We start from the raw sequence: 14,242 nt of genomic DNA on the forward strand, positions 1-14,242 counted from the left end.
AACATTGATAATATAGTACAGAAAATGAAATAATCGTGTCTGTATGGTGTGACATTCCTTTCATTTCAGGTGAAGGCTACAGATGCAGATCCTGGAGTCTTCGGAAACGTTGCTTATTCCTTTGTTAATGATGTCGGCAAAGACCAATTCAGCATCGATGCAAGTGGTCAGATCAGCACAGTGGAGAAGCTTGACCGTGAAGACCCGGCTAATAAGGACATTATTCTGACAGTAGCAGCACGGGACTCAGGTGGACGTGTCTCCTATTGTACAGTACAAGTTACCTTGTTGGATGATAATGACAATGTACCTCTGTTCCGAGCCACAGAGTACAGAGCTTCAGTCAAGTCAGATGTGGCTAAAGGTTATTTGGTGACACAGATTCAGGCTTATGATCCTGACGACAGCACTAATGCCAAAGTGACATATTCTCTGTACAGCGAGGCCCACGTGCCTGTGGTAGACATTTTGGAAATAGACCCAGACAATGGCTGGATGGTGACCAAAGGTAGCTTCAGCCACTTGAGGAATTCTGTTTTATCTTTTTTTGTGAAGGCTGTGGATGGAGGAAATCCAGTTCGACACTCTCTTGTGTCCGTCTACATCCATGTTCTTTCTCCAGACACCTTCATTCCCTCCTTCAGCCAACATCAATACATATTTCGCATGCCAGAGGACACCCCTTTAGGTTCAGCCATAGGCACAGTGCGCCTCAACCCCCCTCCTGGACATGCCTCTTTTACTGCATCCTTTGCTGTGATTAACGGAGAGACTGGAGAAAACAACCAGGATGGGGTGTTTGTGGTGGAGAAGGACACAGGTGTGATCAAGCTTGATAAGCCTTTGGACCACGAGGTGATTAAAGGATACCACTTTAAAGTCTTGGCAACTATACAACAGGCCAAACTGGATTCTGTGACTTCTGTGGATGTTGAATTCAAAGTGTTGGATCTAAATGACAACAAACCAGCCTTTGAGGCTTTCTCCTATGAAGCCACAGTGATGGAAGGAATGTCAGTCGGAACTAGGATCATACAGGTCCAAGCAACAGACCCTGACTCTGGGGCTAATGGTCAGGTGACATACAGCCTGGGGGCATTGATCCAGTCAGAAGAGGACTCCGATGCATTAGCTGACACTTTTAGCATTGACAGCAACACAGGCTGGATCTCCACACGCAAAGACCTGGACCATGAGACCAATCCATCGTACACTTTCACAGTGGTGGCCTCAGACCTTGGAGAGACTGTGTCTCTTTCCAGCATCACCACAGTGACTGTAGCCGTCTCAGACATCAACGACAACCCTCCCAAGTTTCTGGAGAAAAATTATGTTGGCTCAGTTCAGGAGAGCGACCCGCCGGGGGAGGTGGTGGCTGTGCTGAACACCAGAGATGATGACAGCTCAGCTGTGAACCGACAAGTCAGCTACCACATCACTGGTGAGTAACACTGGAAATGTCTAAAACTGTATCTTTAATATTTGGTGATTCTAAAAAAGTGAAATGCACCTGCCGACACTAGAAAGCCTATGGTCACAGGTTATCTAAAGGGATTAACTATGTATAGATCTTTGATGGGACACAAACCTAGTGTGTTTTTTCATTGTTGGTTGTACTCCCCTGGTCTGTTTGTTAGAGAGGAGGAGAACTCTGCGGGTAAACCCTTGTGAAGGATAAATATTGAATAGTCATTTGAACCTTTGATTGTAAAGTTTACAATCTGCCATGCTGTTGTTTTTGCATTTGTCTTTACAACAGGTCGAAGCAAAAAAGTGCACAGATTCTACCATTGTTTTCTCCAAGAATATTTAGGCGGGCTGTGACTCAATGGTAGAGTCGGCCGTCTCTCTATCTGAAGGTCAGGGATTTGATCCCCAGCTCCTGCTGTTACATGTCCAATGTGTCCTTGGGCAAGACAATTGACCCCAAGTTGCTCCTGCAGCTTCATCGGCAGCGTGTGAATGTCTATGAATTGGAAGAGTTAATACTGATGGACCCTTTACATAGCAGACTCTGCCATCAGTGTGTGAATGTGTAGGTGTGACCTGCAGTGTAAAAGTGCTTTGAGTATTCAGAAGACTAGAAAAGCGCTATACAAGCTCAAGTCCATTTTAAATTTATGTTTTTAAAAATATATATTTTTCTGGGAGCACTCCTGCAATGTCACTATCGACTGTGTTTGGATTTGTATTGCTGCTCCTCTGTCGGTAAAAAGAAAAGGTCGCTGAAAGCATTGTGTGCGTTTCTGTTTTGACCTAGTTGTTGGCTAAAGATAAAGGTGGGTATGTTGTGTTCATATTCTGCATCTCCTTTCCATTGCTACAGCCATGAATAAACATGAAGAGAGAAGTTGTGATTCAGAACATAATTCACTTTTTTTTCTCCACACTTCCTCCCAGAGAACACATGCATGAGTGTCAGCTTTCCAGGTCTGACTGAGAAACAGGATTTAATGGGATAACATTTTCATGGTAGGATAGCATTCAGCAGACTGTGACAGTAACAGTTCTCCAGAGGTAAAAGAGGTAGTAAATAGAGTTAGAGTACACTCACCTGAACATGATTCTTTTTATTTTCAGCTTCAGGTGGTACCTCTTGTGCTAGTCATGGCCATTTTGGTCTTAAAGTTACTGTACAAGTTAAACAAGGAAATCAATGTGAGTCGCTGTTCTATGTTTTGTTCTTAACCTTGTTTAAAATGTGGAGATACCAGACTGTTTTCCTAACATAATAAACATAGGGCCCATGGCATGAAACATTGTATATTATAGTCAATGGAGGGAAACGTGAGAGCATGAAGAGGAATTCAAAACAGGGTGATGCCGGAGTTACTTTAAGAATACGGATGCTGATCAAAGGACTGACATGACTGATTATCTGTGCGCTCGCTGAAACTCCAGAAGCTCATAATGGAGTCAGGACTCCCAAGAAGCTAGGACTACCACACTAATAAAGGACTTTTAATAGGAAAGAAATCCTTCCTCTATTAGCATTTTAATGAGCGTCAGGCAGTCAGCGGGAGTGACTGAGAGACGTGTGAGTGATGTGACCTTATAGCTGACAGCTAGAGAGGAAGGAGGCAAGGTGACGGAGCTTAAAGAATAAAACTAAGCAAATGAGCTGTCGCAAAAACTGACAAATGTGACCTTTCTGTCTTCCAACAGAGGAGCACTCGATGTTACTCAGAATAAAAGAGCTTCACCAGATAAAGACAGAACACAGAGAAACACATCCACTCTGTGTTCAGTGATACTGATGAAGCCTGACAGACAGGAAGATTCATGTGGACTGTCCCAGTGTTATTTTCTGTCAGGTTTATTTTGGACTCAGCAGCTCGAAGAAAATCAGTAATATAGGGATATCTCTCCTGGCTCTAACAGTCTGACAATCCTGAAGGCTTATTTGCGATTGGTTTGTGTTTGTGTATCTGCATGTACATTTTTCATAGATCGAGATAACAATATATGATCTAAACACCAAGATACATAAAATACTAAATAATGTTGTGTTGTTATCATATACCATACCACAGAAAAGCTGGTAGGATAAACGCTAACCTCATAAGGGATTGATGAAGTGCATTTAAGGTCTGTGGATATATTTATTGTCTGGTTCAATGAGCTTGGCCTTTAACACACAGCCTCATGAACATGACGCCACTCAGACCGACAGGTGTCTGTCAAAATAAAGGTGTGGTGATTCTGCATTCTCGTCCGCAAATGGAGACTGATAGGAAGACATGAGTGAGTCTAGAGTGTGTTCTTATCTGGTGTTACAAAGAGCTCAGTGTGCCAGGTCCCCCAGCAGTCTAAGCCTATAGCAGCCTAACTAGGAGGTGATCCAAGCCTGATATAAACTGTATCAAAAAGGAAAGTTTTAAACCTACTCTTAAAGGTAGAGAGGTTGTCTGCATCCTGGATCCTGACTGGCAGATGATTCCAAAGGAGACCAACTAAAACCTGTCTTACTCTCAAGTCTAAAGTTTGTAGCGCAGTATATTTCAGATGTTAAGAGGACGTATTAGAAAGATGGGCAGACACTGGCGAGTTATTAACACACGTCCACTGAGCTTAATTGACCAACACAGGATGCACAACAGCGCACCTACTCCACAGTTTAATATCAGTGCATTTTCTGATACATTCAAATAGTTTCTAATTGATTGGAGGGTCGAGAGACGGAAAGCTTGCACGCATTGATTTTTAAAGCTTCTGTTTAGTTTGAAGGTGTTAAATGCACATTTCATTTAGTCTAATAACTATTACTCTGTTTGAATATTTGAAATGTCTGGTTAAGTTTAGGACTTGGACCTGAGTCAGGACTTAAAGGTGAAGGGCCTGATAACTGAAGGCGCAACCTCCCATACTACTTTTAGAGACTGTAGGTACCACAAGCAGGCCTGCATTCAGTGCAGAGAAGCTAATATAGGAGAAATGTGTTCTCTTTTACTAGATGTAGTCAGTACACAAGCTGCTACATTTTGGACCGGCTGAAGAGTCTTTAGAGACTTTTAAGGGTAGCCTGATAAAAGAGTGTTATCAAATCTATAGGTAATGAATGCATGGATGCATATATATTAACTATCTGTTACATAACAATATATTTATTATCATGTTCATCTCAGCATTTTTTTTTTGCACTACTCACCACTGCACTATTGTCTCATTTAGCCTTGTATATATTAGTGGCTTTTCTTTGCTTATATTATGTTTAATGTTTAACTTTGTACATTGAGAGCACAGTTACTGAAGACAATTTCCATGTGTGTGTGTAAGCATACAAGGCCAATAAAGCTGATTCTGATTCTGGACTAGTATCTTTCCACATCAGACAGGATGTATCTAATTTTGTTTTCACAATCTTTGACACAGTTACTTTCTGAAAGGTCTCAGTTTATGTGGTTGGTTTTCACTGTAAACATAAGAGAAAGAGGAGTGGATTTCTTCTTTGTGTGTTAGAGCGTAATGGGATCCGTTGACCTATAGCTTCAAATCCTTGACCTAGCTACACTGTAGTGGTCTACGGTGTCATAAGCACCACATACTTTAGCTCTGGTGTGTCTGTGTAGCTCTGCAATACTCCGCCTAAGAACGCTAGTTGGCTGTGCGATTTCTTTGCTGGCCAGTTTCCAGCTCCACCACATTCTCTGCATGTTTGTTTACCAGGAAAGCATGGCACTTGACACCGAGCGTACGATATCTGATTTGGAGGACTTAAATATTGAGCAATACTGAGCTGATTATTTAATAAGACTCCTCAGATGAGAAAGTTGAACTAGATCAAGACTGCTTTGTTTTTCATGCTACTTGCATGGAGGTTTGGACCATATCAGCATTTTAGATTTCTTTTTTAACATGTATGCATTATTTAAGTTTCCAACAGGACTTGATGGGCTGAATGACAGTGGTGTCAGATGGTCCGTCTGAATGTCCATCTGTCTGTCAGTCTATGTCAGGATGACCTTCACTGTCTCCAAGAGATGGACTCATGCTGAAACACCTTTTTTAGATATTTTTTTATACTGGCAAATCTTTCCAATTAAACAGACAGATTACCATTTTTTTCTTAATTAATACTCCCCTTTGGGCTGAGTTTGTTCAATAAGGTAATATTAATTCCTCATCAGATTGTGTCGTTATATGATTAAAAAATGTGCTGTAGCTTGCAGAATTCTGAATAGATTTTCACACAAAAAAACAGCTTTGTTATACAAGTGAATATGATTAAACCTTCTGAATATCCTTGACTTCTCCTCAGAAACGTAGGCTCTGATCTGATGGTAACTCTGCTACAGGCTGGACAACCATCACACCTACAATGTCACACACTTTGTAAATAACACAGTCAATTTTAGTAAATACTGAAATTGTTATTACTATGAATTTAAGTCATTGACACAGGTTGGTGTGTCTTTATATTTATAAATATATATATATATATCTATGTAGGTCTGCATGCAGCTCATTAGTGTGCAGAGTCATTAACAGACAGTGTGTGTGAACACTAACGCCTGCAGCACCATGTTCAGCTGCAGCCTGACACATGTTCAAACATCTGCAAGGTGGAATAGATTATACTACACGAATCGAATCTCTGTAATCAGCAGAAATCACATTTCATTTCACATTAGGGCCTTCATTCAATAAAACCTAAAAAGAAACCATTCAGAGTATATACAGTAAAAGATTTAGTTTGTCTATTGGCCCTTATCATACCCTCTGTGCACGGCGTCTTGGCATTCCTATTTTCCATTCATTTTAACCCAGAGCTCACCCAAGTTGTTTAATATTGGGCGAGCTTATGGACACTTTAGAAATATTATTTTTAACCACCCAATACCTGACTGTAACTGTTTTATTTGATTACTTTTTAATTTAATTACTGACTTATCATTGTAGTAATTTCAAGATTTTAAATTATTTTAGTGTATATATTTTATTGTTCTTATTGCTCTTTTATTGATTATATTTTCTGTAGTAGCTTTATCTAATTTCTCGTTGTCGAGAACTTAAATAAAGGTTGATGATAATGATGATGATAAGCAACTGAACTTTCACTCCTGTGAGCACCCAGGGGTGTTTTGGTTTTAAAATAAGGCGTGGTCAAGCCAAATGCTGGCATGTTGCTATCTTGACGACTGCGCTTTAGATCAACTAAAACCTGTCTTACTCTCAAGTCTAAAGTTTGTAGCGCAGTATATTTCAGATGTTAAGAGGACGCATTAGAAAGATGGGCAGACATTGGCGAGTTATTAACACACGTCCACTGAGCTTAATCGACCAACACAGGATGCACAACAGCGCACCTACTCCACAGTTTAATATCAGTGCATTTTCTGATACATTCAAATAGTTTCTAATTGATTGGAGGGTCGAGAGACGGAAAGCTTGCACGCATTGATTTTTAAAGCTTCTGTTTAGTTTGAAGGTGTTAAATGCACACTTCATTTAGTCTAATAACTATTACTCTGTTTGAATATTTGAAACGTCTGGTTAAGTTTAGGACTTGGACATGAGTCAGGACTTAAAGGTGATGTGTGACTCACTGACTCCCACTATCTCAGCCCTGCACACGGGGAGAGTTCTGTTTGAACTGATGAGATGTTTAATGGTTTGGTTTGACATTCAGACTGCAGCTTTTTGATGAATTAGAATTGCTGCACGTGTTATATGTTACATACTCTATGAAGGTACTCTGTAAATGTCTGTACTGATCCTGGGTGTCAGCGGTCCTGTCTCCATGTCTGTCTGACCCTCTGTGTGTTTCTCTCTTTCTCTCCAGGTGGGAACCATCGTGGCGTGTTCGCTCTCGGCCTGGTTCAGGGCGAGTGGAAGATGTATGTGAAGTGGCCTCTTGACCGGGAGGAGTGTAACCTCTACATCATTAACGTCACCGCCAGCGACGGACTCTTTGTTTCCCAGGCAACTGTTGAGGTGACGGTGATCGACACCAACGACAACAGCCCTGTGTGTGAGCAGGTGAGGGACGAGTCACCGTGTGCTGTTTTCTTTTTTTTTTAAAGATTTACTTTTGTGCCTTTAATAGAGAGATAGGACAGTTGATAGAGTCAGAAATCAGGGAGAGAGAGAGTAGGGAATGACATGTGGGAAAGGGATTCGAACCTGGGCCACCTGCTTTTAAGACTATGGCCTCCGTACATGGGGCGCGCGCACTAACCACTGCGCCACCAGCGCCCCACAGTGTCCTGTTTTGAAAGACCCACAGTTAGATCTACAGCTCAGCTTCTGTTACGACTGGCATACATACAGTAGTATAGTGTAGGTCAGTATATACACTATATGTAAAGTTATCCCACACTGTACGAGTGAATCTTTTATGACGCACAACCAAAGCTCGTTAATTCTGTGCTCACACTGTACAGTCTAATTGTCTGTTCCTCTTGTTCACTGCCTGACTAACGACGCACGATGAAGCTGGAAACTTCAGAATCAGTCGTGTGACTCAAAAATCATGTCAGAAACTGTCTCAATTTCTGTGTGTGTGTGTGTGTGTGTGTGTGTGTGTGTGTGTGTGTGTGTGTGTGTGTGTGTGTGTATGTGTATGTGTATGTGTGTGTGTGTGTGTGTGTGTGTGTGTGTGTGTGTGTGTGTGTGTGTGTGTGTGTGTGTGTGTGTAGGCTGTGTATTCAGCCTCTGTCTCTGAGGACCTCCCCCTCCACAGCCCCCTTCTGGTGATCAGAGCTTCAGACGGCGATGCGGGCATCAACTCGTGGATCCAGTACTCCCTCCATGGTCCAGGATCTCAGGACTTCATCATGGAGCCGGACACAGGTACAGACCTGTCGGACAATAAAATATATTAAATACATTTATTCATAAAAACATTAAATATAAAAACAAACAGACTGATTATTTTACAATTACATTTAATATAAAATTAGACTGTTTAATTATCTATAAATATATTAATTATAAAAGGTGTAATGGGATATTTTTGACCAGATATTAGACTCATACTTTTACAGTAAGGTTTGAGTTTTTGTTAATAATAATACAGTGAACAACAACTTAGGCTCCATTAACCCCGCCCCCCTCATTGGCTCCTCACCTGTTGTTTCCGACCCCCCAGGTGAGATCAAGTCCTCGGTGCTCCTGGACAGGGAGGTGACGCCCAGTTACCGGCTGGTTGCCCAGGCGACAGACGGCGGCGGGAGGTGGTGCCGTGCGGAGGTTCAGCTGGTGGTGACGGACGTGAACGACAACCCGCCCATCTTCACCCAATCACAGTACACCGCCAGCGTGTATGAAGACACCGCCACCAAGGCCCTGCTGACCCGCATCCAGGCCATCGACCCTGACCAAGGTCACAACAACACAAACAGTTTTTATACAACACTATTACAATTACTTCTATATCAATGCTTACCAGTGCTTATAATACATTTAGAAATGTGACAGTTTTATTGATATGAAAAACTTTCCACATTAAAGAGAGAACTATTGAACCACAGAGATGATGTGACTCAGAAGTGGAATAAAATGGAAGCAGGAAAAGACACAGATTAGATTAAATGAGAAGTGGAGTATTATTATCCCCCTCTGTAATAATCAAAGAATAAAGTAAGTCAAATGTATTCATTTAGCACCTTTCAAGAACAGACCTCACAAAGGGCTTTGCAATAAAAATATTTAAAAAATGAGAAAGTGAAAAACACAGTAAAATACCATTACATGAAAGCAGATCTAGACAGGTTAGGGTTAACCCATGGCTAACCGTAGTCTAAGCCCCTGCTCCCCTCAACCCTCTCTGTCCTGATTCTTTGTGTCTTAATGTCTCTGCAGACTCAATTATCGACTGATCAGGTCTCATTCAAACAGTTTATTTCCAAAGTTTTTACCTAAATGGGCTCCTGAGAAAGATCCCAACTTAATCAGGTATTTTATGTTTAATGCTCTGATCTGTGTGAGTTCTCTGTAATCTCTCCTCCATCCCTGGCACACATGCATGAGGCTGCAGGGTCGAGTGTGCACATAAACTGAAAGAAAAGAAAGGGCAACAACCTTCAAAACATAAACTAAAGAAGGTGTAGCTCTGGACTCTGAAGTTTTATTTTATTTAACCTTTATTTAACCAGGAAAAAGTCTCATTGAGATTAAAAATCTCTTTTACAAGAGCGTCCTGGCCAAGACAGGCAGCAGCACAATTACAGGGTTTCAGACATAAAACACTTAACAACAATGAACATAAATACAGGAATCACAAAAAGAACCATTCATCAGAATCTGTCATAAGTCATCAGCAACAAAGCGATCAAAAAGGGCAATACGAGTTAGCTAAAACATCTACAGTCAGATATTTCTGCCTCCAGGTCATTAAGATGACCTTTAAAAAAAGAAGTAAAACTCTCTCACCTAAAAGGAGGTAGTGCTGCAGGAAGCATGAGGAACATGGGGCGTATATAAAATCTGCTCTCAGCCTCTAGAGGAAGTCATCAGTGTGAAAGTAAAGCTTCATGTTTGTGGATGAAGAGTTCTGTCCTCAGGGAAACATCTGCACAGCTAACAGCAGTAAACGCAAAGAGACCTACTTCTGCTCTATAAATAATTTGATCACTTATTATTGGACGCCATGCTTCACGGTAAACATCCCATAGCAAAGTACAGTTTATTTTAAACTGAAAATAGTTCATAGTTTTACTTTGAAAGACTTAAAAGAATACAAATCCCAGTAAAAAGAGACTAACTAAGCTCTACCTGCAGCTCTTCTCACAGCTGGACGATCGCTGCTAACTCTGTGTTTTATAAATCTGAGAGCCTAATTCACTGAGAATGGATACCAGCCGCTAATATCTCCACATCGTCTGCTCCGTCTCAAGGTGTCATTCCCAGAGCATATAGCTCTACTGATCCATGTAGTTTTTTCTGGAACGGGAGAGAAAGCTTTTTCAAAACTTATTGTGAAGCCAGACTTTAAAAAAAGTGATTTGAGTTTCACTGTTTGAGACAAAGCTTCCTCCCTGAATGAATCAAGACAGAACAAGTCAAACAAAACAAAAAAAACACACTCTCATCCTCGTCATGGTAACGGATCCAGACCATGTGGATGAAGTGTGGAGCCGCTGACAGCCTCGGACTGATTCAACCCCTGGTTCTATTAATAGTCATTTCAAAGTAAACTTACAGAGGAGCATAGTGACACTTATTGCTCCGCAGCACAGTTAGGGGAGCATTTAAACCGTCGTGTGCGATTTATGAATTAGACAGATACTTTATTGATCCCGAGGGAAATTCAAAGCATCCAGTAGCAGGTTATAAAGACGTACATGACATGAAACATTTGTTACAAATTAACAACAAAACCGACCCCCCCCCTCCCATACATATATATTAACCTGAAAAAAAGATTTAAAGAATACCCCTAGATGAATCAAACTTAAACTGTGCAATTAAAAATAGATTTATACAAGAAATGTACATAACCTGTGCAGGGATAAAAATATATGTGACATTTAAACAAGAACCTTTAAAACAGTTGAGGAAAAAAAATCTGTAATTAGACCTGAATATAAAAAAATAAAAAAGGGTTGACCTCTGAAGTTGTCTTGTTTATATATGTAGTAATGTTTAAAAAGAAGATAAAATAACAGACATTAAATAACAGTCAGTGCAAAAATTAAAGGTGTGATTTAAATGAGGGGTAATGTTAGCATTAAAGTGTCCAACTAGACAGTGTATTTTTAATTGACGCGTCCTCTGGTGTCTCTGCAGCAGGTCCGGGTCGGGTGGTGGACTACTCGCTGGCCGACTCTGCGGGAGGATCCTTCTCCATCGATAAGTCGTCGGGCATCGTGGTGCTGGAGCGCGTTCTGGACCGGGAGGTGCAGCCGGCCTATCAGATCACGGTCCACGCCTCGGACCAGGGCTCCCCGCAGACCCTCTCCTCGCTCGTCAACGTCACCATCACCGTGCTCGACATCAACGACAACCCGCCTGTTTTCGAACGCCGCGACCAGCTGGCCACGGTGCCAGAGGACGTGGGCGTGGGGACGGAGGTTCTGAGGGTTCACGCTGCAAGCAAAGACATCGGCACCAACGCAGAGATCAACTACAGCATCCGGTCAGGAAACGAGCACGGGAAGTTCCACATCCACCCACTGACAGGTCAATTACACCTCTAATTAATGATCACGTCTCATGTTTTATCTTCCCTTCATTTCCCTTTAATTTGTTTTATGAGTGTCCATGTTCATTTATCCTTTAATTAGTCAGGAACTTGTTGGGATTCAAGATCTCTTTGTGTGGACACCGACAGGCAGCAGCACAGTTACTAAAGTTTCTGACAAACAATGAGACGCCATACATTCATAGACACCTTAAAAGACATAACCAACAATGAAAACAGTGAATGTTTGTCAAAATGGGCTGTTAAGAAGGGTTCTAAGTTGAGGTACTATCACCATGGGGGCATCGGGTCAGGATGCAGGAATCCAACAAGACTTGAGTTTATGTAACAGGTTTAGTTCTTCAAATTAGGTAAATCATGAGGGTAACAGAAGACACACATGGGATTGAACATCCATGCTGAAAGGCAAATAAAATAATATTAGCACAATAACACAAGTCAAATTAGATTACTTTCTGAAGGAAATAAAGATAAGTAAAGTACTTAGGACAAATTCAAATGGACTAGAGAGTAACTGAAATAGGTGTAACCGCCACCTTACCATTGCTGAACTTCCACCCCAATGTATGGATGAAAACATGAGTGCAGTCTTAAATAAGGAGTAGGCAGGTGAATTCAATCTAATTAATTAGTGACAGAGTGCAAACAACAACCAATCAAAGGGGGAGGGGAGAGAGGGAGAAACCAGGAAGTGTACTAAAGGAGGTGCAGTAGGAAAAGAGAGGAAGTGAAAGGAAACAAATAGTGATCAATCAGACATAGGATTTACAGCTACAGTGATTTAACATCCTCTTCAAATCATCCAATAGCTGCAGCTCATTAAGTGTCAGGTGATTTTGTCATTTGTTCCACATAAAGGGAGCCGCAAACTTAAACGCCTTCTTCTCCCCCTGTTCAGTTCTTACCTTTGGAGATGACAGTAAAAAACGTTCCTGGGACTAAATATTCTAAGTTCCTGTTTGTTCTGACTGATGTAGATCAGACGGGATGAAGGAAGCAGACGTGAAACAGACTTCTAGAAAAGACAAAGAAGAAGACCCAGTGTGTGCAGTGTGTCTTCTCTGACAGTACAAAGAGATTCAGATGACAGAACTATTCAATCTTAACCATTGACTTCAATTGAACAAAGTGGTTTAATGTGAAACCTGTTCAAAATGACAAAAACAAGAGCTGACTGGTTACAGATAATCTGTATAAACTTATCTCTGGATCGGGAACGTAGAACCTGAGAGAGACGACTTACTCCTCATGACACTTTATGATTTTATTAACCTCCTTAATCAGACATCTGTTTATAAGTGCAGCTAATAATCAGAATGTAGATGACTCCTTTCTAACATCTCACGTAACACATGTAAAACATGACTGGTAAAAAGAAAAGGGGGCGTGGCCTGGATATCCCCTCATCCTTCAATTTATTATATGTGGGAAAACGAGACAAATTTTGACCCTCTTGGCTTTCCATATACATATATATAGATACTGTTTCATGCGTCAAAATCTTTAAAACCGGGGTCGCCGGATAGCCTAGCGGTTATTTCGTGTGGCCCATGTACAGTATGTAGGCTTTAGACCTGAACACAGATATGGGTTTAAATCCAACACAGCACTTTGCTGCATATCATCCCCTACTCTCTCCTCCCAGCACTTCCTGTCTCTCTTCAGCTGCCCGATCCAATAAAGGTGAAAATGTTTTTTTTTATTTATCTTTAAAACCTTTAAAACAGGGTTCATCAACTACATCCAAGCCCGATGCACTGTAAAGAAGTGTCAGAAGGGAAATATAATTTTTTTCAATAACCTAATGTGAGTATTTCAGCCTTGCGGTTTTATTTTTATGTTTATTTTTTAATCACAGGTCTGGGCTTCTTTTTATTTGATGTGCAGAGCAACATTTGATTTCTGGCTAATTAAAGCCTGTGATGTTTTTAATCATTTCTATTCTATTAACAAGAAACGAGCATTTACATTTAGCTTTTTCCTCTTTTCCTTATTTTGACTGATAAGGTTGTTATGTTGAAGGTTTGTTTTTAAGATAAAAAAATCTAATGTTTAACAAACAGCATGCGGAAAAAATAATAACATTAGATAAGGACAGCATGTGAGAAAATAAAACAATGTCCTCGTTCTTAAATGTAGACAGACTAACACAAAGGCAACATTTCAGTCATAAAAGATGGGGATTTGTTTTTGGCCTTACCACTATTAAGTGTGCAGTAACTCGTAGCTTACTCCAGGTTGAATATTTGCCAATAATAGCTAACAGGTGGATTTCTGTTAGACACATCAAACATTAAGTTATTCTTGAATGGGAAGCTGTGTGGGGCCGGGTGTGGCCTGCAGGCCGCCGGTTGATGATCACTGCTGTAAACCTCTGAATTTAAAGATATCATTCTGTTAAAGAACAGGTGTTACCTGAAAGACTCTACTGGTCTCAGTAAATCCATCAGGTAGTTCAGGTGATCACCTGAGATCAGTTCATCCTGTCAGAGCAGAAACGTGTCTGTCTGTCTGTCTGTCTGGAATCGTGTCCTCTGATCTGTTAAACTATCTGCTGCTGAACTCTCTCTCCTTCATGTTTGTGTGGATTCTCATGAC

The 14,242-nt window shown here is 41.0% G+C and overlaps 1 protein-coding gene across 1 annotated transcript in view; it reads left to right on the plus strand.

The window, feature by feature from the left end:
• The window catches only part of fat3a (FAT atypical cadherin 3a), a 122,915-nt gene that overhangs the window by 83,512 nt on the left and 25,161 nt on the right, over positions 1–14,242 (plus strand). The window contains exons 12-16 of the mRNA XM_061045963.1: positions 70–1,441; positions 7,283–7,479; positions 8,139–8,292; positions 8,591–8,824; positions 11,233–11,622. Of these exons, the coding sequence (XP_060901946.1) occupies positions 70–1,441; positions 7,283–7,479; positions 8,139–8,292; positions 8,591–8,824; positions 11,233–11,622 (2,347 nt within the window). The remainder of the gene's footprint in view (positions 1–69; positions 1,442–7,282; positions 7,480–8,138; positions 8,293–8,590; positions 8,825–11,232; positions 11,623–14,242) is intronic.

This window comes from Labrus mixtus, chromosome 9 (genome assembly GCF_963584025.1).
Source record: "Labrus mixtus chromosome 9, fLabMix1.1, whole genome shotgun sequence".
In the NCBI taxonomy this organism is placed as follows: domain Eukaryota; kingdom Metazoa; phylum Chordata; class Actinopteri; order Labriformes; family Labridae; genus Labrus; species Labrus mixtus.